This window comes from Cyrtonyx montezumae, unplaced genomic scaffold (genome assembly GCF_038088225.1).
Source record: "Cyrtonyx montezumae isolate F1298 unplaced genomic scaffold, pur_monq_1.0 scaffold_8, whole genome shotgun sequence".
NCBI lineage: Eukaryota > Metazoa > Chordata > Aves > Galliformes > Odontophoridae > Cyrtonyx > Cyrtonyx montezumae.
In genome coordinates, this window is record NW_027072089.1 from 82,862,549 (window position 1) to 82,890,416 (window position 27,868).

The 27,868-nt window shown below is 39.2% G+C and overlaps 1 protein-coding gene across 4 annotated transcripts in view; it reads right to left on the reverse strand.

Moving 5' to 3' along the window:
• Positions 1-22,113, reverse strand: part of CAP2 (cyclase associated actin cytoskeleton regulatory protein 2) — a 65,185-nt gene extending 43,072 nt beyond the window's left edge. Inside the window, exons 1-3 of one of the 4 annotated variants that reach the window (XM_065752321.1) lie at positions 22,104-22,113; positions 11,298-11,422; positions 7,776-7,876 (exon numbers count right to left, since the gene is read on the reverse strand). In XM_065752321.1, the coding sequence (XP_065608393.1) occupies positions 7,776-7,876; positions 11,298-11,421 (225 nt within the window). In that variant the 5' untranslated portion in view covers position 11,422; positions 22,104-22,113. Of the gene's footprint in view, positions 1-7,775; positions 7,877-11,297; positions 11,423-16,252; positions 16,363-21,960; positions 22,038-22,103 lie in introns of those variants that run through there. The other 3 variants (XM_065752320.1, XM_065752323.1, XM_065752322.1) reach the window with 3 other exon arrangements.
• Positions 22,114-27,868: the final 5,755 nt, after the last annotated feature.

The following is a 27,868-nucleotide window of genomic DNA, read 5'->3' on the forward strand; positions in this document are numbered from 1 at the left end:
AGAACCATGGACCTGCTGGATGGTGTCCAGAGGAAGACCACAAAATGATCCGAAGGATGGAAAGCCTCCTCTACAAAAACAGACTGAGAGATGGGTCTGTTCAGCCTGGAGAAGAGAAGGCTATAGGGAGACTTGAGAGTGGCCTTTCAGTGGTGGCTGTAAGAAAGAAGGGGATGGACTCCTTAGCAGGATGAATTGAAGATAGGACAACGGGAAATGCTTTCAAACTAAAAGAGGTAAGATTTGGATTGGATGTAAGAAAAATGTTCTTTTATGATAAGGGTAGTGAAGCACTGGAACATTGCCCCAAGAGGTGGTGGATGCCTGAAGACATTCAAGGTCAGGCTGGACAGGGCTCTAAGGAACCTGATCTAGCTGCAGGTGTCCCCGTTCATTGCAGGGGAGTTGGACTAAGTGATCTTTGGCCTTTAAATGTCCAACTCAAATGATTCTGTGATTCTCTAATACCGCAAGTCCAGGTATATTTGGAGGCTGGATCTCAGACTCCCTGAAAGAAAAGACATGCATCTGCATGCGATTGAAACGCAAGCCTGACCTAAGGTTGTTCTATAAATAGAATATGTATTGAAATAACAAAACAGAAACATTTCAGCCTCAAAGGTCTCTTTCAAGATTCCAAATCAATCTTTAATTGCTCTGAGCTCTGGAAAAAAACACGGTTAAATATCTGAGACAAAAATAATATTAAAAAAAGCAAATAATTGAACTGTTTTGCAGCTCAGATTAATTATAGAAATACATCAACTTATAGATGTCAAGAGACTAATGGAAGTGAACAGAGACAGTGACATGATTTAATCTCTTCTAATGGACTCTTTAACATTCAGAAATCTTGCCATATTGATCATAGAATTCAAACTGGATAAAGAGGCAGTACAGATTTGTAGCCACATTCTATCCTCATCACTCCTGATGGTACTCCCAGCTTATTAAAGACAACATTGAAACTGCACATTGGCTTCCCTTGTGGCTTAATTTTCATTATTCACTGAACTCCTTTTTACTAGAAACTGACTGAAGAGCCAGATTCTGAGCTCATTGTTTGTTGGCTTTTTTTGCTGACTACAATGAGCGGCCTTCTCACTTTCCAATCCTAGCAGTTCTATATGCTCAAAACAGTTGCAACCACCAACTAACAAAATAAAATCAGGTCAGGGATGGGGAGGCAGGATGAGTGAAAAGAGCATGTGTGTGCTTTTCAGAAAGAATGAGACTGAAAACTAAAAAAGGCTTGCTCATAGCCTGGAGCAACAAATGACATTAATCGAGCACAGGAGATAGGTGTAACAGAATGATACTCAAAACAGAAAAAAAAAAAAAAAGTTTAAAAGACTTGAATTTCCATTGATGCATATTTTGCAGCCTGTGGTAAATGAGCTCACATAGTGTTACAGCTCCAATATGAAAAGTTGTAATTCCTCATAAAAGAAATAAGAACTGTGAGCACTAGTGACAATAAAGAGTTTTCGGTCCCAAGAAGTCCATCCTGAAGATGAAAGAAGGAATATTGACTCTCTGCTTCTCTGTCTCGGTATTCCTGATGGATCAGTATGGTTTAATTTGCCAGTGGTTCACCAGAAATTAGTCTTGTGAGAAGCCTAGACCTCACTTTTCAGAGGTAGAATGACTAAAGATGACTGTCACCTATGTCCCCCTAAGCCTGGATTGCTTTGAATCAGGAAGGTAAAAGACTGAAAATCTTATCAAGGCTTCTGACAACGCCCTCATGGTCCTTGGATCTCTGCCAACTCCACGTCTCATGTCCTCCACAGTAAGCTTATCCTTGGTTTCCTCTAAGGTCTGTCCTACCCCATGACTTTGCTACAGGCTCACCGAGATGCAGTCACACTGTGTTTGTAGCTGCTGAGTGCAGCTGGTCCGCACACAAAATCTACCTGTCATTTAGCTAACTAATTTAGTCATGTAACTTTTTCACCTTATGGCTTTTGCTTAAGCTGACGCAGTGTTCTTCAACTTGTGAGTGGCACTTTTGCCTCTAGGTCTGCAGTTTACTTGTAACGAATCCATAGAAAACTACCATGAAAAACAGGTTTCATGTCAGTAGATTCAAATTTGCACTTAAGGATCTTCAGTGAAAAAATTTTAGAGGATAACAAAATTAGCAATGAACTAGAGCATATAATCAGTTCTGACTTATGGGCAAGTATGATGGAGTTTTAATTTAATTTCCCACTACTTCTAAGACTTCCCACTCAAATCACTCTGATACTGTTTTTCAGGCGTTCTTTTGAAATCAGTCTTATTTTATTGGGTAATCACACACAGATATAATCCCTGCTTTAGGGGCTGACAGTATTAGACTCTAATCCAGAAAATGCCTCCTAATCAACTCCACTACTTTGATACAAACATATTTGAATTTAGTCAGGAACTACTCCATATACAAAAAAAGCAAGCTCCATGAAAACAGGCTAAGAAGACTGACAGAACTGAGTGTGTTTTCTTATGTTTCTGATTGAGGGAATGCTGTGTGGAACATTCTCACCATATATTCCTACCACTATTACCCTGAATTTACAGGTGCATGTTTCTTATCCCAGCAGTACACTAATTGCCTAGTACTGGCCACCGTGTGGTGTATTTTTCAGTATGGTCTGTTAAGACTCTCTTCCTTGCCGTTTAAAAAAGAGAAAAAGCAGGTTGCATTCAGGACAATTATATTATTGAGAAACTGCCAGCTTGATCCAGTTTTCATTAAAATTAACTCCCAGTCTTTCAGGGAGTGTTGGTTTGGACAAACCATGGCCAGGTTCTTCATGCTTCAGAGCCATTCTTCTTGCCAACCAGGTGTCTTATAGTTAGACAAGTGTGACCACATCTGCATACCACTGCACCAGACCCGATAAATCCTGGTTATTTTTTGAGCCAGATCCAGATCCTTAGTCCAGAAATGAAGTTATCACTTGAAACAGACAGATCAAAAGTTGTAGAGCAAATTGCTCTGGCACTTGGCTACATTGTGTATATTGTATTTCATATTTAAGCAAACATTTTTCATAGCTTATATTATGAAGTATCTTGTTGTAGACATGGAGGTTGAGAAACATGATTGCAATATCATTAAAAATCAACTCTAATATTGCTAGATTCCCAAGGTTTCTTTTTTCATTGTTGATTATTTGGTTTTGGTTTATTTTTGCTTGTTTTTCATTTTAGTGGATGGCAGTACTGATTTTTATGGTTAGTTTCTTTCTTTCAGCTGTTTTGTTCATGTATAAAAATACTTGTCTTTATTATTTATTTAATTATTTATTTTGTATTCTGTTTTCCCAGTCCCATGGTAGCTACTTGGTTTGGTGTTTATTTTATCCACCAGAAAATACCCATCATAGAAATGCAAAGGCAGCGTGACAGCAAACTTCTCTTTGGGCATGTTGACATCATCCACTTCTCTGAGCTCTAATTCAGCTTTCAACACAATGCCTAAAACCGCACAGCCTCTGGGCACAAAAGAACAACACGAGAGTACACTTGTGCATTCTGTTGCCCTGTAAGCAAATTGCTTGTTAATGAGGAATCAGCCAGATAATGGGTTCGATAGTCTGTGCTTTGATTAGGTAATATGAGGAGCAGATGTGTTTTTTGGTGTATCAGGGACAGCACATCCTGTTCAAAGTTCAAGGCTATGAAAGTCATTGAGTAACTCTTCAACATCGCTCACGAGAAAAGACAAGATGCAGCTTTTTCATGTGTAGTAACTACTCTTTGGAGCAAATGAGAAAGCTATGATTTTTTAACTTCGTTGACTGTCCAGACTGGAGCTGCACTTTGCCAAGGGCAAGTATAAAGATAACTCATTAAATACACCTCATTAAAGATAACTTGCCTTCAGATGCCTGTCTGTATTTACACGGACTTTGTCTAGAAGGAATAGAGGCTTTCACACAGTAGATAAAGAAAAGAAAACCTCTGTGAATGTAAGGATACAGTTAAAATTTCTGTAGTGTGAACACTGCTTCCCTTGCTCACAGTAGTAAAAAATCAGTGCATGCACACAGAGAGACCCTGCAGATGGGTAACATGCTGGAAATGGCTGTCCGCCTGGCATTTGTTTGTGTATCACACATGTAAGTGAGTTGTATCTTAATTCTCTCAGATCCACAATTTAACCAACAAACTTTTTATTCCTGGGCACTCCAATGTCATTGGTTGACTGTCTGAGCTCTGCATTTCAGCAGCTGGAAGTTGATGATAGGTGGAAAAATATGTCAATATTTCTGTAGTTTTTCTTTTTTTCCAAGCTAAATAGCTTGGATGACAGAAACAGGAACATAACTCAATCACATAGACAATCTTTTCTTTGAATTGGTGGAGTTGGGAGCTTAGAGGATTTTTATAAATATGCAATAATTAAAATAGCAAGTATTAGTCCATGTGTTTGACAGGAAGGCTGTAATTCTCTGTTCTGTATCACACAAAATACCATAATACGGACATTTTACATTATCTGTCCTTTTCCTGTGGAACTAGTACATTCTCTTCTTATCATTATGTCCCATCTGGTACATTGTTCAAATTCAAGCCAAAGTATCTCATCACTTGCAATATTACATAAACAAAAACAATGTGAAGAAGCTCATAATAAACACATCACAAAAATCTACTCATGGCCTTCTGAGATCCGTCTTGCTTTGCTTTGACATGACAAAGAGCCCAGCAAATATGCCTGCCCAGCTTCCTCACTGGGACACAACCTGAAGGCAGACTGTGTCTTCCATAAAGCAGCTCTCTGTCATCCTCAGTACATTTTCTGCAGTGGTGGATGCACCTGGACAAATACCAATAGGACTCTACTTTCTGTGATCTAGCAGTCAGCCATTGCTATCTATCTGCTGGATGTGTGAACACTGTCTGTACTGCAGACCCACAGTCTATCATCTACTGCTTTTGAATTCCCTCGTTTTGACAGAAGAACGGTCCACTGTTGGCACATATGGTCAATCAGCATCAGGGCGGCTGTTCTAAACTGTAATATCTGGTGACAGTCCTCAAGACATGGGTATGTAAGAACTGGGACAGCTGGTTGGCAGCAGTCCTGGCCACATTCACTCTTCTGCTGATTTCACATGATCTGTAGTTACAACACGGACAGCATACAAGTTCTTCATAAATTCTGTGTACCCGGGTACAGCTTCACAAACTCTACACTTGTAGGGCACTTGGTGTGCCATGAAAGTACCCATATAATCACCAGGTCTTTCTGCTGTAGTGACAGGACAGCAAAAGGATCTCATCCTAGCCTTTACATAGGTAAATTTGTTTTAAACAGACTACGTAAAAAACCTAGTTATTCTCTGTCTTTTCAAGTGGTTAGTTTCCCTAATGCAGTTGACCTCAGAGATTCAGCTTTCCTTATACTGTAATTTGAATGAGAAACAAGTTGCTCTCAAGATTGAGTCTAAGCTTTTGATAAAACTTTTTTGATAAAATAATCTTTGTGAAATCCACCGTGCAGCATGGAGCCAGGAGCTAGCTGCTAGTTTTCTTTTTTTCTGTTGTTCGCTTTCAATAGACTGTTTCAGCACGCTGAAAGAATAGGAGCTGGGCACCCCAACAGATATTAGTTATGGCTGTGTTCTTCCTTTCACCAGAAACACAAACCACACAATTCTTACAGCAATCAGCACAAAACACATCATGTTAAATCCCTTATTTCTGTAGCATAATATAAAGTCTCTTTCTCTCATATTACCACTCTGGTGAGTCAGGTATGTGAGGTTTACTAGGCAACAGGTGTTTTCTGAAATAAAATACAACCTTCCCTTCAGCTAATTATGTGGCAGAGACAGCAGCTGCAAGTATAATGCTGAGGACACATGGTGTGTAAGACACCCAGAAGAAAAATACTCCTTGTTCCACTTGTTAAGGTAAAGCACAGATGTTGCTGCTGTGATAAGTATGAGCATAAGGCAACCACAGTCTGCTTCATCATTCAGAATCCTAGATTTCAGAATATTCAATAAGCTACAATCAGAATCACCAGTTTCTTTATGTAAAGTTGTTTACGTCTAATCTAACAGCCCTAAGATATACTCTGTACTACAGTTTCCATTACGCTATCATCAGCAATATGCTGGAGAATATCCACAGACTTCAGAGATAAATTGTAAATATTCTTGTATATGGACCCAGTGATAAACATCCAATTTGTAAATAAAAGCATTTACTGATTTAAACATTTACAGATATTGTAAGTTAAAAAAAAAATAAAAATACTACAGAAATGTTCTAGTCATTTAGAAAGTTAAATGCAAACTTTCTCATTGCTTAGTGCAGTACTGAGGCTATTTCTATGTATCAGTTTTAGCCTGTCGAGAAATCGACTGTAAAATAATGGTGCCTAATGATCTTTATGGCCAAAGGTACAACAGATCCTTTCCAGGGATCAATTCCCTGCTCACTTAGAGGTATACTTCTTTTTCTCAGTTTATTATTATTATTATTTTCTTATTTCTTTTAAGAGCAAAATACATATATAGTAGCTTGTAGTGTAACTGTTAAGGTGAAGAGACTTCCAAACTAAATGCAGCCTGGCATTTTCTTTAAAACACAGGGATCCTTGAGAATCATCTGGTCTCCTTACTCCCACTAGTATTTCAGGCCTAACTAGGTCAGAATCTCTACCCTGTGAACAAGAACATAGAACATCACAGAAAAAGCACAGTTCACAGAATAAACCCTGAGCTCTTTCTCTGTGAACAGACTGGTATGTTACTTTGACTGTTTTGCAAAGTATTTCTTATGTCCTTTTAATTTCAGTATCCTGTAGGACTTTATGCTTTTCTGGCTACAGCATTTCTTATGTGGAGCAGCAGCTGCAAGGAATTGGGAAATTATTAACACACATGGAGAAAGGCCTGATTGCATGGATCTACTAGATAAAGCCAATAGCTTCACACTCCTTCAGACTAAGCTTGAAGTGACCTTGGCTATTGTGTGTGTGATTTCTTGGCAAAACCTATATTGATAAACTGTTATGAACTGCAGTAAAATGAGTTCATTTTTTTTCATTCTATCACTACCAAATTTAGAGAACACAGGATTAAAAAATAAAATGAAACAAACAAGCTCTGATCACAAGGTTACAAACTGGTTTCATCATGAAAATACCATTGTACTTTCTGGCTAGGATACAGATGGTAAAAAAGGGACATTTAAATGTCTCACATGCTCATCTTTTGGTTTTCAATGTTGTACCAAATGAAAGAGATACGAGTTAAGAAAAGAAAAGAAAAGAAAAGAAAAGAAAAGAAAAGAAAAGAAAAGAAAAGAAAAGAAAAGAAAAGAAAAGAAAAAGAGAAAAGGAGAGCCATTAATTGGTATGATGATATAAATGCTTATAAGATATGTCCATGAGATGTTACCACTGCTCTGATCCACTTTTCGAAATTCCTGTTGTTTCTCAGTTTCTGAGTCTTGTTCTTAATTATGTTCCTGTCATGCAACAAGCTTAGCAGCTAACAGGACGATTCAACTTGCTTGCACCTGAGAATATTGAGAGCTTTTGTGTATTACAGTGTTTGATCTTGAGTGTTATATAAAAGAAGTCTCTTCTCATGAATACAAAAGCCCTTCCTTTCCCAACTAAATGTGTGTTATGCCAGTATCATCAAGAGCTAATAATTTGGAGAGCTGCTATTAAGATTCTCCTCTACTCAGCCATCAAAGCTGATTACATAGCTTCCAAGACCTGCACATTTATGTTATGGGCAGAAAAATTGAGTAATACTCACATGTGTCTTCACATCACCTTCAAGAATCTTGCTATACCTGAGAAACTCAGCAACACTTCCATTCAACAGCCTATCAAAGGCCTCCACATATGGAGCTATGCCTGTAGAAGAAGAGAATTGTGTTATAATGGGTCCATAACGTAAATAAAGTATACGACTTCCCTGTGTAGCACGTGGATGGGAAATAAGAGAAATGGGGGAAATTGTTGTAAGCTAATTTCTGCTGTATTCATTGATTTGTGAAATCAGTGAAAAAGGATGCATTGTGTTTTTTTTTAATTGCTAGAAAGTAAGAATACTGTTCCTGGTAAAATTTGTTGAGGAGCATGAAGAGATTTTACTTTGCATACTGTGAGATGCCTCTTTCGTATTAAAATAGCAGGTGCTAAAGTAAATGCCTCTCAGCCTTCCAAAAGCAGAATGGCGCAACAAGGATGCTTGTCTTAACAAAATTATATTACTGTACATAAAACAAATACCACTCCCTAAGAAGAATCTGTGCTGTCCTGAACAACTACTTTTGTACTCTCTGCCCATTCCTGAAGATCTCTGTATAGTTTGGTTGCCATTAATAACAAGTAATTAAATTTCCACATTCAGAATTCAATGACAGACAATTTAGCAGTGAGATGTAGCATTGTAATCTCCTTATTTTGTTGTGTGACCTTACAAAACAGTCACTGGAGAAAGAAGGCTCAAGCAAGTCTTCTAGATGACACATTCCTCTAAGAATTTATGTGGTATATATTCTGCCAGAAAAACAAATATTATGTTCTATATGGTATACAGAGCCATTTTCTGATAAAGTGGACAATCAGCAGACCAGGGTGACACTCGGTTTCTTACAAAACTGGTTTTCTAAATGGCTTTATGTGATATCCTTTATGATTGCAAAAGTACTCTTTCCTTCAGTGCTTTCTAGCCCTCCCCTTCTGCCCTATCATATCCTCCAGTCTTGTTGGTGCATCACAACTTTCGTTAAGTCCAGCACGAGCAACACGTATGTGAATTTATGGCACCTGTGGGATTTGGGAGACCAGGGTGAAAATTCTTTCCAGCCTCTCTGCCTGCTTAAAATAGCCTGGAGACTGCTCTGAAGAGGTACCAGGCTTTCTTCAGAGAGTGCACTTTAACCTTTTGGCACTATATGACAGTTGCATTCGAATTCATAATTTTGAAAGCCCTTGTTACTTTATAAGAGTCATCTGGCTCCTTGACAGGAATAAGAAAGGCTTTGGTAATGGGAGTTTGCAATAGCCTGTGTGAAAAAAAGAAATTGTAGTTAGACAGCTAGGCAGGATTTCAAGGCTTCTTTTGTTCTCTTGATGTCACTCACCTTTAATTCTGAAGAATTTCTGGGCTTTCTTCCACATTCAGTGCTTGTGTGTAAACCCCTCAAATGACCCAGTGTACAAAAGGTTTTAGTTGTAGAGATGCTTTCCAAAGCCTATTTATGTCTTTGTTGAAATGTGTGTGTGTCTCCAAGAGAATCATTGTAACCTTTTACTTTAGAGCACACTTTTAAATAGCAGTTCACCAAATGGTATTTGCGCTATGCAAAACTAGAAAGCAACGATGCTATTTTTTTACTATTCAATACAGCTAACTCCCAGGAGCATTTACTAGAGTGTGCTCTGAGTTGTGCAGAGCAATTGAATGATTTGTTTGCAATCCTATTGTTGTAATGCCATTTAGGATAGAAGTAAAAGCACAGTACATTCCTCCCATGTTCCCCACTATTTTGTTGTTTCCAAAAAAACTAAGTAAAAAAGTCGAGCTTATTTTTTGGAATAACTCTAGTCATGGAATGGTCTTGTAGTGGGAGCGGGCATAGTAGAAGAAAGCAATGTATCTCCATTTCCACTAGGGACTTTAAAAATGCCACATTCTTTGGCACAGCATCAGTTTTAGAGTAGAAAAAGAGACCTGCTCTGTAAGACTGTCAGCTCTGCAATTGTTGTGGAGACTATGAGAGCCTCTGCAAAAGCACAATAACAAGAGCATATAGAATTGTTTGTGGCACTTTTGTGCGTCGGTCATCCCAAGTGAAGAACAGATAAAGTCTGCCCCAACTTCACCAGCAAAAGCTGAATTCTGAGTCCCCATGTGAGCCAGCTTAGCTTGGGCAGTGTACCATGGTGCTGATCATATCAGTTTCTTGCTGCTGCTTCTCTCAGCAGGTGTGGTTTGCAGTCTCACTCTTACAACGCTTGTCAGTCAGTTTCTTCTATGAACCTGCTGAGGGTTTTTAAAGGTCTGCTTCCCTGGGGGGTGAGGCTCTTCACCTTTCTTCAGTTCATAGTGTAGGCTAAGGATATGTTGATTTTCATGGGGCTACCTGACATGATGAATTGATCTCCATTGTAAAAACAGCCCTGGTTCTGCAGTTCTAAGCTTCCTGCTAGTAGAAACTCATCCAAATTGATTCATTATAGGATTGAAGGCGATGCTCTTGAAAAATGTAGACTTCCTAGCAGTGATCAATTTATTTGTCATCTTGTACATGGCTCATACTTCTCCATTACTTTGCTAAGGTTTACTAGCTGTCTGGATTTCATCCACACAGTACATATTTTAATTCTGAAGCTCACTCCAACCAGCTAAGTCCCCTGCTCTGGAAGCCTGATGAAAGATGCTCCTTTCCTGCCACAGAAACACTGCTTTCAGTCAGCTGCTCCACAGCAACTGCTGGTGTTTAGGCCTATAGCATGTGCAGCCACAGATGCTGTTGGACAGGGACTGGCATACGGTTACAACAAAGCAGCTGACATCATACAGTAACTTCCTTCTGTCAGTAAAGGAGCTGCCTAGAACTTTCTGCTTTTTCTGCAACATTCTGTACACCAAGTCCATGATAGGATGTGCTTTCCCATAAAGAAGGTAGGGAAGGGCCAAGGACTGTGCAAAGCAAAGGACATGAAGTTTAGACAGGGATATATACAGGGATTCTGGGTTAAAGAAAAAAAACAACAGCTCTTGAGAAAGGAAAGAGGTACTTCTGCTAAACCTGCATCAGTACCGCCACATTTATAAGGTTATTTATCCTACAAAAAAAGTTAGAGAGTGGAAAAACATGATTTGGCAGTATGAGGTGGATAAATGAGGACTGGTTTTTATTCATGTATTTCCAGTTAGTGATGTGCAGATCCACTTGAGAAGGGAGAGGTCACAAGTGATAAAAGTAAGGCTAAGCATGCGTGGCAGAACTTAGTAAGCACGTGCTTATGAACAAACTCATATTTGATTAAGGATATTAATCAATTAAATCATAGTGCACAATGTGAAATTAACTGGGCTCAAGGAGACGTTCTCATCTGGTGAAATATCTATAACAGTGTAAATGCTAAAATGGAAAGCAATAAAGTTTGAAATGGTGACCGTAAATTTAAGAGATATGACTAATATTGAATTTTCTGGGTCATATATGTTTATAATCATGCTTAGAAGACAAACACATGCTCTTCTTACAAGCTAGATTTTTAATAACAGAAAGAGGTAGTACATTAAAAAAAAAAGACTTACTTCCATTGACACCGTTCATTGCGTCACACTCCATTCCACCAGATCTTTGGGAATCTGAAAATAATGATTCAAGTCGAGTCACTGCTTTCTCCAATCTCTCCATCAAGCCATGATTCTCTGCCATTCTAAAAAAGTCATTCGGGAAAGAGCATTAGACCCCTCTGAGAAAGCCCATGCTTTACCTCATGTTCTACTCATTTTATGGCTTTGTCAATGTTTATGGTAAAGCTCCTTTTTTAACTATTGTCTATCTGGCTGTAGTGATGCAGCTGACAAATGATAACTTACTTCTGTGTCAGCAAGGAATCTGATCAATGCTCAGCCCTTGGTTTACATTGCAAATAGATACAAACCTCTCCTGGTATAGCTTTGGGCAGTCTGTATTTGGACAGTTTGTGAAATACTGTATAAATGTTATTGGTAAAAACTTATGCCAGCAGTGATTTGCATCAGTCAGTTACTGAGGCAAAAATATGGATTTGATTAATACTTGACTAAGAGCCAGACTTTTAATGTCTACCTCCTGATTTTTCTAAAGATATATGCTAAAATCTACCTGGGTCTTCTAGGATTTGTAGTAAGACTCAACTGTTTTATCAAGTCACTATTGTGAAGAAGCAATTCTGTTTGTTCTTCTTATGTCATTTCCCATCACTTAATTATTTTTCTTTCTCTTATGAAAGCACCTGATGTGAATCAGTATGTTCCAAGCTTTACAAATCAAGCACTGATTCACATTTGGAAAGGAAAAAAACAGAAACCTACTTGCACAGTACTGGAACAATGCTTTTGATGTAAAATGAAATAGAAACCAGGCTAAATTTTGAACAATTCTCCCATCATTTCCCATCTCCATAAAGTAATTATCTGTTTTTTTACTTGTGAGGAAGTGTAGGCATTGACATTTTTGAACACTGGCCAATGTCTCAGGGAACACTGTGCTATATACCCTACAGACTAAGAAACAGTTATATAAGCAAAGACAAAGCTAGATTTAAATCTCCCATTGTTTAATATAAAAAGTGTTCCTAACTTAAGGTTGTGTGTGTTTTATTCTAACTGACATACAGTAAAGGAGCTGGTGGTGGTCGATGGCTGTTGATTAAAACACAATCCATGTGAGCTCAAGCAGAGCTCCCACACGATGGCTTATATCCCCTTCCCTATGCAATATTTTTCTAGCAAGCAAAACAAACAGTGCTGATTCAGTGTTCCCTCGCCCTGGAGACAAAGTCTAAATTCTATTATTCTATTATTAAAAAGTAGAGTAATATGAAAAGAAGGCTTCTGATTTAACAATCAGTATTAATAATTCTTATAATCATTTTTATCTTGAACATTTAAGTGTAAGAGAAGCTACTAGGATTGTGGGAGCACATGCACAGCTCTCATGCTGAGTCATGCTGTCAAACAAGGTGGGGCTTTCGGGCTTTACCCTATAAATATGAGGAGATTTGTGTTTGACCTAAGAGTGAAACAGAATATTTTACAATGAGAAAGCCTTGGGAGAACCATTCTCATGAGAAAGTTCTGCCTGGAGATTACGCGTTGTTTTTTTCTTTCTTTCTTTTTATTTCCTATTTACATTAAATAACAAAAGCAAAACCCTAAAAAAGGATGACATTAAACAGTGTGCATATAGGCACTGTCCAAACTTCAGCAAGAGTCCCTTCTGCATGTATTATAAATATATACCGTTCTGTTTGAAAAATCAATGAATTCTCAAGACAAACAAACAACAACAACAAAATAATCAAACAAAAAACAACGAAAACCAACCCTTAACATTTGTGAGGTTACAAATATCTTGGCAAGAGTAATATGAAATATCAGGAGAGATTCTGAAATGTGCAAATTTTTCTGAGAAAATTTTCCTTAAAACAAAGCACTCTATTCCTCAAAATTATTACAGGTACATTCTTTTCACATTCTACTCTACTCCCTAAAATCCTCAAAATGTGCTTGTTTTAAAAGCTATGTTTTAGAGCAGTTTGAAGTCCGTCTGAAGCATGCTAACAATCAATTCTTCTCATGAGCATTTTGAAGTATATTTCTAGTACATTTCCTGTTTGTCTTTACTTGAAGACAAGGTCTGGTAGGTATTTGTTTCCATGTGCCCCAAAATTTTCAATGATGAAAAGTACATTTCTTTGGAAGAGTGGCTCCTTTTTGTCTCATTAGCCTGATTTTGCCTGTCGAAAGATTCGGTTCTGATTTGACTACACATACTTGGAGGAATCTTCCAAGCAAACAGTAATGGATCAAACCTGTAATGTTCTACCCTAGAAATCAGCCTCTGTAAGATACTAGAAATATCAGTTATGGGCTCATAAGCTCAAGGGAATAACCCAATGACCCTGTGGACATTTTTATGCAATACTTTCCAACATGTTCACAATATTCTTCACAGTTTTATTCAGTTTCAAAAAGCTGTAAGACTACAGTGTTGTTCTTCTAAAGTCAGACATCAACAGTGGGACAATTACAGAACAATACGTTCTTCTAATTCTAATTTCTTCAGACCAAAGTCAGAACCATTTTTACGACAACATCAGGGCTGCCAGGTGTTCTGCTGTTTTTAGAAGAAATGTTACTCTTAAGAACTGATCCGTCACTATGTTTACACTGAACTCCTCTTTCTGTCTACTTATAGATTCAGTACATGATTTTGTGGTATTTGTATCTGTACTCATATACATGTATCCACGTAAATATACATTCAGGTAGCCTGTCCTTTATGAACAAAGTACAAGTATACTTTTGCCATTATTGTGTAAAACACTTCAAGAGTATCTCAGTTGTACATAGAATAACCTGATATATATCCTTGCTTCACCATACCTATGTTTCTTACAAACAAGACTGAAGTTGAGTCACTGTTCTGAAGCAAAGACTCCACTGAGCAATACCACAACTCTCTCAATCCACTTTCAGTCTAAACATTGGCATCTTTGCCTGTATTTAAAGATTCACATATATGACTCATATTATGACAACCTTCAGCATTTTCTTGGCCTATACTCAGAGTCCATCTGATTAGTTATCAGTCCATACTGCAATTTGCAAGGTCAAACTGATACCACAAACCCAGAGCTCAAAAGAATTCAGAGCACAAATGGTAGAGCTTGACTCTGTGAAGAAGTCTGTAATTCAGTATTGGAGCTAGGTAATTATAAATAAAAATAAGTCCTGTCTACTTACAGTGCCAAGTAAAATCTTTGCATCTTAATAAAGAGGATGTAAATACATCTGTGGGATGCCTCTACTGCCATAAAGCAAGACTGTATGTCAAGACAGATTCTCTAGCTTGTTTTCACTGGGATTTTAAAGCTTTGTTGTTGATGTGGATGATCAGGGTTATTCATACAACTTCCTCATGTTTGATGCTCATTACTTATAAGGAGTTAAAACCAGTAATGCTTTAAGTCCAGTGTAATCCTGGATCCAGTTTTCTGGGTAGAGAAGCAGAATGTTCCTCATTGAACATGCAGTCAGCTAAGAGCCAGGAACAAATCATTTAAATTTTGGCATTGCTCTAGTGCACAAAAAGTACAGAGGATTCATAGACCTGCCCTGTTTACTGTTAGTGGTAACTGTTTGGGGAGTGCTAATGGCATATGGCCATCCAACTTTCAATCTTTTCTTCACCTAAAAAAGTGAAGAAGGGTATAGTGAAGACCAAAAAGCATATCTATTTTCATAGACAGAAGAGCACTGTTCTACTCCCCAGTTTGACACCTGTTTAAACACACCATTTATCTATTATCAAGGGAAAAAACTTGCCTGTACACTAAAATTCCATGAGGTGCTCATCCCAAGCAACAGTCAAACTATAAGCCAAATCACACAGGTACTATGCTTGCTATCACTGCATGTGACTTATGACAGAGGACTGTATTGCTCTGTCTCAAGAAGATACAAGCTGTAACGAGCCCATAGGGAAGAACAGTATAGTAGCACAAGTGGTAAAAATAAACAAAAGAGGTGATTTCTCACGCACATAAAAATGGTATTTTGAATGTAGGAATGGTGCCACTCTGTAATGTATGATATTGACAAATATCATTGAGATTCCATGGTTTGCTTTAATTCCTAGTACACTGTTAATTTAGAAGAAAAAGAGGTGTGGGTTTTTTTTCTCATTTGTTTTATGTTTGTTGTTTATTTCCTTAGTACCAGTCCTTCCAAATCTGTAATGTTGATTAGGTCTGATACATTTTTATCATCTGAGATGCTATAGGTTAGATTTTGCTTTTCTTCTCTATGCTAAAAAAGGGCAGTTACCTATGACAGGCAAGAATTTGTTATTTTTATTGCATCTCACATTGCTACGCTGCTTGGAAAACCACGATCTTATTCTGGAAAGTATTTTAGCCTATACATATGTCCTCTTCCATAGTCTTTAATAAGTTGCTGGTGAGATATGCAATAAACAAAATATGCAAATCTTCACACTACCAACTAGTACTATCTTAAAGCTAGTCACAAATGTCTTATAGGTTGAATGTAAGGTCTCCTCAAAGAGTTCCTCTATATAGTATACTTCAGAGGAAGGGACATGCATACACATTCCTGAACATCCTGTCAAATTACAAAAGTGTTTACAACACTTCACATACAGTCAGCTTGAGCCATAACTGGCTAGCTTTCCTGCACTGCCATTCAGCTGTATGTACCAACTCCAAGCTGTGCTGAGCACACGGTCTTTCTGCTACCTTTGGCATCAAATCCAAACCCTTGCTCCACTCCATTCTAGTCCAAATGATTAAAACCTATCGGTCTGAGGGTCTCAGGGGCTGCTCATTCCCAAGCAGAACTCAGAAGCAGGCTGTTACCAGATGAATGGTGAGTGAGGTGCAGCTGGAGCTATTTGGTTTATTACCATAAAAGCTTTTGGGTGGAGATCACAGAACAAGCACGTATTGGTTAGAAGCGTTGGTAGACAGAAACATTACCTTGTATGGCTTGTGTTTTGTTTCCAATTAGCTGTATGGGAGGAATGTAAACAGAGGCTTGTCGAAGCGATGTCAAATTGGATTAAAGCAGAGGACCTCTTGGAAAAGGCCTACATGAGAATGATTCAGGGGTCAAATTAGAGCTTTTTGATGACCTTTTTGTCTTGTTTTGTCTCTATTTCTGCTACAAGTTCCTTTGTAAGCCAAACTCATCGAAGTATAGGGAAATTTTCTCTTATTTTATCCAAGTAAATACGTACTACTGTATATTTAAAGGTACTTAGAATTGTAACAACTTGTTTTGTTTTCTTATTTTGTTTTTGTTAAAATGGACAAACTTGATTCCTGATATAGCAGACAAACATGAGTGACTTCTGCTTTTTATGTGCAGCTCAGTGTATGTGTTAATATACTAGAAATGAGACCTCTGCTGTTGTGCACAAAAGCGTGCTACCTAAATTATTTTGCCTGTAGACTTCTGTTTTTGACATACTGATTGTTTTTAAAAGATTATACTTTATTAGCAGAAAAGATTTTTGTGTGGAAGAGGAAAAAGCAGGTTCATGTTGTACCTCTTCAGTTGAACCTGCATTTTTCTTTTGCCTGGCTTTATTTCATTGTTATCACAAAGCATACTTTGTACACCAGCTCTTGCCCTGCTTCTTTCACTCCTAGTGATCAAGCTGCTGATAAAAATAAACAGGCAGGAGAGGAATTGAGGCACTTTTGTATCCCACTATTTAAAAAATATTACAGAATGGCTTTGTAAAAACATCTCTGTTTTGACAGGTATCCCGAAGACTGTTGACTGTTGTTACCATAAAGAAGTCCTTCTGCATGCTTGTATGGAACTTCCTGTGTTCAAGTTCTAAAATATGTCATATGTTTTTGTATGAGCTTAGTACTTCCTGGAATATCAGTTCATTTCTGATTATATGCAAGTTCTGTAACGAGCTCCCATCACTTGCTGAATAATTCTGGCTGGATAACCAATTTTGTTATCACAAAGAGCAAGTTCTTTATTTAATGATCTACTGAAGCAGTCAAGACTTGACAGCTTGTGCAAGCATGATTGACTTATAATAACCAAGGCAACCCAGTTTCCAAGTACATTTTCCTATTCTTTCTATGCTTTTTTTTTTTTTTTTTATGTTACCACTGCTTACAGTCCTTTGTCTTGGTTTTATTTTCTTCTTTCTGTCCAATGAAGCATAAGAGCTTTAGTGTCTCTTCAATCAACTGATACATAGTGTTCTTATCCACTTCATTTACTATGTATCAGCATAGTGATTTTCATGTAATCAAGCATCCTAAAGGCCTTACAAGCCATTTAATTACCTGTCACAAGTCCAATTACTGTATGTAAGCAGACTGCCTTGCTGCTCTGAGAAAACACTACATGCAGGCATTGATTTTATTAAAGTGCTTTAGTTCAGTTCATAATAACTGAACAGTAAGATTATTTATACTATGATTCCAACCAAATTGAATTTACACTGCTCAAAAGGGTAAACTCCACAAAGCACAAAACCCTACACTATGTTTCAGTACTTCTGAGATGTGACAGAAAAGCAAATGCAGAAAGTTAACATTAAACAGCGTTACAAATTCTAAAAATACAAGCTACAAAACTAATTTTTGCAGAACAGATGAGACTGCTGAGCTACTCAGTACTGAGATTAGTAACAATGCTGTTTGCTGGGAGGTTGGCCTGTCAGAATGCTACCACATCCTTGCTTGCATATCCAATATCTTGCAGAAAAGCTTGAATTTCTGACCTTCTGATTATCAGAGATCTTCTCCAACATTCACACTGAAGGATAATCCCTTTCATTCATGCAGCTATTTCTCATTTCAACCAGAAAGAGTAGGTGTGCCAAGGCAACTCTGGGATGCATCCATTGCTTGAAAATATCTCCATTTCAATTCAAAAATCAGAGTAAATATTCTTCCAGCTGTGCAAAGGAAGTCACTCCAATGCAATCAATCACATTAAATGAAACAACAGCAACTTTGAGTAACAAAAAGTACTACAAATTGAAGTATTGGTGGACATCCGTCAGATGTCAGAATAATTCGGGTTAATTTCAGCCAAGTCAGATACTCTAGATCTCTTCCCAGAATGAACTGCTGTAGTTACCATCTCAGCTCTCTGTGTCTGATGCTCTCAGGCTCCTGGTGCTCCCTGCTCAGCCTGCAACCAGTGACTCTTCTTTCAGCATGGTAGAAGCCAGGAGGAGGTCTGAAGTGAACTTTGCCATCTGCCTACTCCCTTCACAACTACTGTGATTTCATTTTTTGATCTTCATTGATCACAAAAACACTAGACCTTGTCCTGCCTCCCATTGTAAAATCTGGGCCACTGATTCTGCAGTGCCACTAGAAATGCAATGGGTTGTACCTTCACTTCTGATTCAGGATGAAATGGGCAACCTGCTACTGAAAAAGACTTTTCCATTTCCTGCTGTAATCTGGTAACTACTTAGAGAACCTGAGTTATAATAATTATCCATGTAACATTGCTCATGTACAGGATCTGAGACATTCAGCTTTTTATTCCTACTCTGTTTCAGCCCAGAAAGATCAAACTGGATTCATCTTAGATGTTTATAAGGTTAGCCTTTCAGGCCAATTCAGGGGACCCAGAGCTGTTAGGTGAATTATTCAACTGTTTTTTCTGACTAAACAATGACAGATTACACACGGAAATGTAAATCGTTCTTTGCATTCCTTCCAGAAAGCAACTAACAGAGTATTTAAAATAATAGAAAACATAGCTTCAATGTACAGGGTCTGAGCATGTCTTCTTGGAAAAATAAGACATTACTCCATTAGGGACTTGATCATTTACCTGGTTTTTTTTGTTTGTTTGTTTTTGTTTTTGTTTTGTTTTTGTTTTAACATACACCACATTAAGCCTTCAATTCCCAGCACAGTACTACTGGTGTTTTGGATTTTGAAAGCAATTTCTCTAATTTCTCAAGTCTAGTTTTCTTCTCTGAAACACATGGGCTGGATAGAGCATTTTGCAGTGCTTTATCAAGCAAAAAAAGATTTACTAGTTTACCTGATCAGGCCCTGGGCAACCGGATCTAGCAGTAGATGTCCCTGTTCATCGCACAGGAGCTGGACTACATAGCCTTCAGGTGTCCCTTCCAACTCTAAGGGTTCTATGATAGTAAAATAGCTGTTGAATAACTGAGCTAACTTATACCTGATTTATTGGAAGCTTTTTTTTCTTTTTGGTTTGTTTTTACCAATAAGCACTATAAAAAAATGTTCTTTTTCATTGTGTCAGATGATCCACTAGACAAAACTGCAACTATTGAGTTGGCTACTGTTGCACACAACATTTAAAACCGTAAAGGACCACGAAGGATATTTTTCAAGATACTTGGTTGTTCACCATTTTTCTCAGTGTCTTCTCAGAATTTTACTGCCTCTGACAAGCTACAGATTGCAACATGTAAAGGTCGTGTGACTTGCTCCAGGTAATGTTGCAAGTCAATGTCAAGACTGGGCGCTGAACACAATTGCTTTGCTTCCAGTCCTCATTACTGCGTTATACTTGTTTTTCTAATCCCTGCTAATTCCAATTTCCATTATTTTTTTCCTTTTTTCAGTGGGAATTTTAATTCTACAGTTTTATTTCAAGTTCAAGCTGACTTTCATATTTTAAGTGGCTAAAATAGATAATGCACTGTGACTAGAAATTCCAACGATAGGGAGTTTTTTGTTTGTTTGTTTGTTTTAATATATGGAATCTTAGCATTCTTGATAAGATTATGCATATCTTGACATATCAAGAATCACCACTTTTTTCCTCTGAAGTGAGTGCCATAGGTGACAAAGAAAATGAAAACATGTCTTACAGTTGCTCTACGGTAATGGTAAATAATGCATATTCTCTTCATTTTTATTTAATTGAGAAAACATATTTTATTCATGCCATTTGGAGTTCTGCCTGTCCACCTTCCACATCTGAGCAGCATCCATTTGAGGGGAAAGAAACAAAGGAATCATCAGAACGTTCTGAAGACTGACACTTTTGTTATGCCCAAGACTTAAAGGGTCATAATGTTCAGTGTAAATGGCTTTGCTACAGTAGGTGTACTGCTTTTTGTTCTTGTGCAGACCTGCTCAATAAAGATTCAACCACTGTCATGAAACTGTTTTGAAAATGTACAGAATCAGAACAGTTTTTAATCATTTGTGTAAGAAGTAATTGAAAGGAAACGATTTGCATAAACGTGGACATCCAACTATTAGTAATGTTTTAAAAGACCAGCTTTGGGAGTACTGTATCAGTTTCAACTCAATCTGTCTAACACTTTTTCTACTTTAAACAATGCTTAAAGTTATGTTTCTGAAACAGGACTATTTTTCTGACTGCAGTTTCACAGAACAATGAAACATGGTGGTCCAGGAACCACTGCCATATTTGCCAGACGTAGAAGAAAAAATTTAAAAAATGAATGGATCCCAGAAAATGTATTGATCCCACTCTCTGCAGAACTGACTCCCTTAAATTATTTTACTAGTGCAAAATCCTAATTCTATGCAGGAATTTTTATGTATTTTTTTCTCCAAAACATTTTTGATAATTTGATGACAACCATGCTTAGGCAATACATATAAAGACAGATATAGTTTTGTTTATTTGTTTTTGCCCAGATAGACTTTAAGATTGCCCCTACTCGTTAAGAAGTCAGCGTTTTAATTGATTAAAATCCTCCCTGTTGACAAGGCAAGGTACAGATCAACAGCAATCCTCAAAGCAGAAGGCAGATTGACATTTCTAGCAGTGGTCCTGACAAGCTCTGTGCTTTGTGCTGGCTGAGGCTCTGGGGGAGTGCTCCTTTCAGTTGTCAAATTACTGCAAGACGCAGCATCTTCACAATTCTTGATTTTTCTGTTCCATCTGCTCCCCCAGAACACCTTTCTGGATTTGTGGAACCCCTTATACGTGCATGCAATCATACAGATGTTACGTTTTTCTTCATCTCCCTCCCCAAGATCCCATTTAACCCAGCGCTTCGCACAGAGCTACACCTGGGGGCTGCTCAACGCACACCTCTGGCTCGAGGCGTGTGAGGAACCAACATTTTGGAGCCCGGCTAAGCAGCGAGCGCTACAGCTGCCTCGCACAAAATTAGATCACCTTACGCTGATGGAGAGAGTTCGTGGCTGGCACCACTCGGCGCTACCAGGTCTGCATAAACAAGCAGGGGGGCAATTCCACGACCTGACAGGGGTCGGGCCGGGGGCTGCGGGACAACCACCTCCACCCCACCGGGCTTCTCACCGAGCTTGCGCCGACCAAGGGCTCCGAATACGACCCCGAAGCGGCACCGTCACCCGCGTGCCATTTTTTCGGGGCTTTTTCTCATCCACGATTAGGGCATGAGAAGGCTCCGCTGCGCAGCTGCCAGCTGACGGCGGACCGGAGCCGGCGGCAGCCGGGCCGTGACCCAGATGGCTCCCGGGACCCCTCCCCGAGCCGCGCTGCTGCCCGCAGCCTCCGCCGCCCCTTCATCCTCCCCGCGAGACGCCCGCTGCGGCCCAGCCCCCATCGGGCCCCTCCGCTCCGGCACCCGCAGCCCCCGGGCCCGCCCCAGGCAGCCGGACGAAGGGGGGGTGGGGGGGTCGGGCCGCTCCGGCTGCTCCCCGCATCCCGCCCCTCCCGGCGCTGTCTGCTCTTGAATTACCTGTTTTGATGACCCGCGCAGCCCCCCCTTTTTTTTTTTTTTTTTTTTTTTTTTTTTTCCTTTCCCTTCTCTCTGCAATGACAATCCGTGGCCGGCCGCTCGCTCCCCCCTCCCTCGCCTCGCCTCTCCTCTCCGTCGCTCACCCTCCTCCTCCTCCTCCTCAGCGGGAGCCGGTGTCAGTCAGTCACATCAGCTGCCCGAGCAGGCAGGGAGAGAAATGCCCGGCGGCTTCCGGGAGTGCCAAATAAAGACAAGTCCAGAAAGAGAGAGAGACAGTGACAGAGATGGAGAAAGAAAGCAAAAAGTGGGTGGAGTGTGAAAATGGAAGGAGAGGGAAAGGCTGAGGCTTCTCTTGGCGGTGACGGCAGCGCGGTGCCGGGAGGAAATGGCAGCCGTGCGGCATCGCAGAGCAGCGGGCAGCAGCTGGGCTGGGACGGCACGGGCACCCACGGCCACGGTGGCCCCGCTTGCCTGCTGTGCGCGGCTTGGGTGAGCAGGAAGCGCGTGTGCCATGCACTGGGAAAGGGGAGCGGGACAGTGTGGGAAGTGTGTGCAGGCAGACCCCTGGTAAGGCTGGGGAGCCCAGAGGCGTGCTCCAGGCAGCGTGCTGCCTTCTGCAAGGCGCAGTCAATTGTAGCAGCCTGAGCTCCGCGACAGCTGTCCGCAGTGGGGGGGCTGCCATTGATGAAAGCGGGAGCTCTCCCTATAAGCAAACCCACGTGCCTAGGCCTCATATGTCGTGCTCTGTGGGCTTCACACTAGTCCCTGCCCCCTGTGACCACATGGTTTCTGCAGTTGTGCAATGCTCATCGCCACGTGGGCCCGAGGGTGTTTGATCACCCGCCTGAAATCTGCTTCCCCTCCAGCTATTGCAGAGCTGACTTTCTGCACAGAAGTCTTGGGGGAAGAGCACAAGTTCATAGCCTTTAAAGAAATAGTTTGCTCTTGTAATGAAATAGGAGTTATTAGTCATAAAAAAATGTCTGCTAGCATTTTTCCAGGTCAGCCACTTGGCTGTGCAAAAAATGGTGGCAATTTTCTCTATCAAATACATAGTTTCTTTTAGAAGACTTTATGTTTCACTTCTGGGGGTTTGACAACATTGTAAGATACGAGATATAAATATTTGTCTTAATTATGAAGTAGTTAAATGGGGACTGAGGAAAACTGTATTTTAACAAAGATGCTGTAGCTATAGCATTCATGCCTGTATGTCTATACAGAAATGAGATGAGGAAACAGCAATAAGCAAAAGCAAGCTGACTGCAAGTACCTGCCTAGGATCAAAACTCACTGCTGTGAAGTGAATTTCTCATTGGAAACTGCAGGAAATGGGTGCTTCAGCTCCCCGTGGACAGTGAAAGGAACAACTTCTTGGTATACATAAAAAAAAGCAACAGGTGAAATCAACAAAACAGTACTAATTTTATACAAAAGAGTGTTGGCAAACCTTTGAAGCAGGAAAAACTTAGTATGAAACTGAACACCTGGTTGCAGAAATGTGCAGAACACTGACACTGCTTAAGAGAAGCAAGAAACAAGCCTAGAAGATCTCCTTCTGGTAATGAAACTCAAAAAGATTAACAAATTTGGAATAACTAAATGAAAGCTTAAGGTCCAGATTCCATACTACTGAGGGAAAGAACATAACAATACTATGCAGTGACAGTGAGATAAATGGAAATTTTGGGATGACAAATGCCCCTCGGTTTCTTCAATATCAATTTAATTTGAGGAAAACACAGTGTCATTAACTTATGAAACATTTTACAAGCTGTTACTACTGTAAGAGCACAATCAAGCACTCCACATTGTTCTTTTACATCACAGGCATGTAAAAATGGGGGGAAAACAGTTGGACATTTTCTTTGCATGGAACAGTTTACAAGGCTACCAGGCTGGCAGATACCTTGCATGTGAATTCTCTGTATCTTCGCTCCTGACTTCTTGTAATGCTTTCTTCGAGCATAAGAGCTACACAAAACAGTCCAGCTCGTTTGCTCTTTTCACTTCCCCAGGAGGATGTTTGCCAACAAGGGCTAAAACTAAGGTGAGGAGGACACAAGAAGTGATAACTTTAGCTAGAAGGGAGAAACAGGAGCTTCTGTAATGTAAAGTGACCTCATAATAAAGAGGAAACCCAGAGGCAAGTAGAGATGTAAGATGTAGCGCCTGAAAACATTATATTAGAGGAGAAAACCTTTCCCACTTTGGTTTCTATATAAATAAAGACAGTCTTAAAAGGCAGTTCTATAAATAATGGCACAGCATTAACTCAAGCCAAGCAACAGCCCCCTAAAGGGAAGAAAAGAAATAGAGATGTGCAAATTTTGGACTTCGCAAAATATTGAGTAGAGGACATTGTTCTAAACTATCCAGAAAAAAAAAAAAAAGGAAAAGAAAAGAAAGAAGTCTTGAACTGTAACAAAAATGTGTTTTGAAACTGCTTGGCACTGACATCAAGTGAAACACTGAGCAAGGAAAGCCCAGAAGGCTGTATTTTGAGGCTGAGTGTTTTTCCCTCAGTCTAACAGCGCATTTGCATGTTGGTTTATAGGCAGAAAATAAATTGATGTCAGCTATTGCAACATTAACATTTAGAAGTTAAAACTTTTTATTTATATATATATACATATTTATTTTTTCTTCAATACGGAAAGAAGCAACAACTGCAGAATCAAAAGGTTTTAAAATCTTCTCAAACATCTCCTGAAGTCTTCTAAAAGTCTTTTTTAAAGGTAGATACCATGTATTAATGCTGGAAGAAAAAAAAATTACAGTTCCAGTTTATGCCTAAGTCATCCTGAAATTATGAGGACCTCTTCTGTGCACAAAGTGCAGTAAGAGCCCTCTCACTGAAAGATATCCAATTAAAATACAGCATGCCATGAAGCACAGTATATGGCATTTAATATAACTTTCTAATTTTTTTTTTCTTTTTCCTTTTTAACTTTGTTCCTGCACACAATCTGTGCCAAGGCTGGTCTATTTTATTTCCTTTTTTAGAAGAATGTATTTCTGAAGTTGTGCAGGGATCCCAAAGTACATGTCAGAAGCTGCTCTAGAGACACCAGAATCTCTACAGAATGACAGAATTGCAACCTACTTAGAAGAAAATATGCTGGTGCACATTCAATTTGCTTGCATGGGGTTTTCCACAGAAGAAAACTGTTGCAAATGCTTATGGCTGCCTTCTCAATATTTGTTGAAAATAGACTTTGAATGTATACAGTTATAAAATTTCCCCGTTGATAAAAGTTGTATCTAAATGATTCATAAATGAGTTTGGAGAAAACCACAAATATTACTGCTCATGTCCTTGATTTCATGGAATCTGTCTTTGCTGGGGCAATACATAAAAAATGAAAGTAAGTTTAAATTGCGTGAGCATTTTGTGAGGTGTAAACAAAATGGAGTATCTTGTGAAAGTCTTGGTAGTGTGACTTGACAGGTCGACATTAGAGTGCATTTGTCAGGACGCCCTTTGCTTACCAAATCTATTGTTTATTCTACAGAATTTGAAAAAAAAATGGCCACAATTAGCTAAATGGATCAGTGAAGAAAGCTCTGTGGGTATCTCTCACAGATCCAGTGCCAAGATATGCAGATAAAAAAGGAGAAGATTCTGCCAAACAGGTGGACTATCTCTCCTTTTTCAGACTAGTGTGAAGTAAGACTAATTATGTCAACATCCAATCTGGTTGCCTATAAAATAAGGTTACAGAAGATTCAAATTATGTTTGGCTGATAAGTTGTCACTGCTGTGCTTGTTGTCTCATCTCTGTATTCTTTGGATCTGGGGATGTGGACTCTCAGGATGCTTCTTTTTAGTCATAGCAACATGAAAATTTAAATAAAAAGCACGTGCTTATAATGTCATTAAGTATGTGAGTAATGGCATCCTCATGCAGCAGAGCACTTAGGCATTCCAGTTGTATTTAAGCAGCTTGTCACTTAGGGATGGAATTACTCACTTGTTTATAATTCAGTATATGCAAAAGGGCTTTACTGAATCCAGGGGGAAAATGTCTTGATCTCACAAATACTAATTTTTGTGACTACTTTCACTAATGGTAGTTTGGTGTTTTAATTAATTTCTATGGAGCAGTTCTATTGGGAAAGCTACTCAGAGAATATCGTAGGCCCGAGCTCCAGTTCTGCTTATTATTTACATTGCCCTAACTACTTATTATCATGAGATACAGGCTTCTGTTGCACTGTTAAAGATCTTATTTTGGTACAGATTTTGATACAGATTTCAAGTGAAGTTTCGTGATTTTAATTACAGGCAGAAATTTGCAGGGAGTACTTTTAGTGAGGATGCTTGCACAGACGATCAGAATAAGGAAAGCAAAATTTCCGAGTGCGTGTGTAGTGTTCTGTCATCTTCAACTATGCTTTTGATGTGTGTGAAAACTATGGGTGGAATAGTCAAAAGGAATGACAAAGCCTCATTCGTTGGTCAATGTTAGTTTTCCCATTTTAGAATCACCAGTATTTCTGTTCAAGCTTCTTAGTTGTTTCTTTCAGTTTAGGTTGCATGGGATCCTTAAGCAGGTGAGCAGTGTTCTCTGTCTATGCATGGGTGACACTAACAGAAGTGAGATCCTGCTTCCAGCTTAGGAGTTGAATAAATGGCTCTACTTTGACCAAGTTTTAGGAAGACTTCACCATGATGCTGAGCTACTGTGTCAGCCCCAGATGTCAGCTGTGAAGCATCTTGGTAGGACAGTTGCAGCTTGGTCTCTGCATTGTCTTTGTGATCTAGCGATCTTGGTGGAAAATGCAGGTGTTCCCAAATATTGCTGAAAGTCAAAAACTACTAAAAATTGTCCTTATCATATTCATGCCACAGCTGCTTTGGCTCATTCAAAGTGTCCCAGCATCCTCAGGAGTTCCAGTAAATCTGGACTACAGTTAGGTTTTTTTCTCACCCTGAAGATAGAAAGCATAGGGCCAGCTCTAAACTTTGTCTTGGTATGACTTACTAAGAGATCAATGCTCTTGCATGGGAAAGCCCAGTCAGTGCAGCAGAAATGTTGAAAAGCACAATTTTTTGAGTATATTTGTGGTTCTAGTTGTTGCTTTTTCTAAGATCTGAAGGAATAATCGAATCATGTATTCAAGATTTACTGTACAACCCACTGGGCTAGAAGCTTAATTTTTCTTTGCCTTTGTTGTATTTAATCGCTAGATTCTAGGAAATGGCAGTTTGAAACACCAAGTTGTGAAAACTTGGTGGTAAAATCATATGAATTGATAACTCGGTTATTGAATTTTTATAGACAGTACACTTCATAGGAAATGCAGCAATGTGAGCAGATTACCAAATATGTATTTTGGTAGACACGTACTTAGTGTTGTTCCAAACTCTTAACTAGACTATGCCCTTATTCAGAGAGCTGTGAATAAGAGATTTCATGTATGCCAGATAATCTGCCCTCTCCCCCCTCCGACAAAGTTCCTTTGTTCTTTATCTCAAATTAACTGTAGTTAATTTGGTGCTAGGTGACATTTGCTACCCCTTCTGCCAGCAGTGTACCTAGCTGGTTTTGTCCACCTCCAAGCTCCTCTGCCTTGGATGAGAGAGATGTCTCTTCCAACCGAATCCATTCTATGATTCTATGAAGTGGGGGAAAGCAAGATAGGCACTCAGTCCCCATTAGAACAGTTAACTCAGGCAGAAAATAAAGGCCTTTGTCTTGCCATAGTCAACATGCTTAGACTTTTCCTGTAAGCAACCATTTAGCTATTGACATATATGTCTTCTGTGAATTCTCATACTGACTCTAATATGGAAACAAGTGGGAAAGTTTTGAATGTCAGTGTCTAAAATCTTTTACTTAATCTGGGAAGGTACTGAGGTGATTTATGCTTTTTCAGTACAGGACTGGAATGCCGAGGGTGA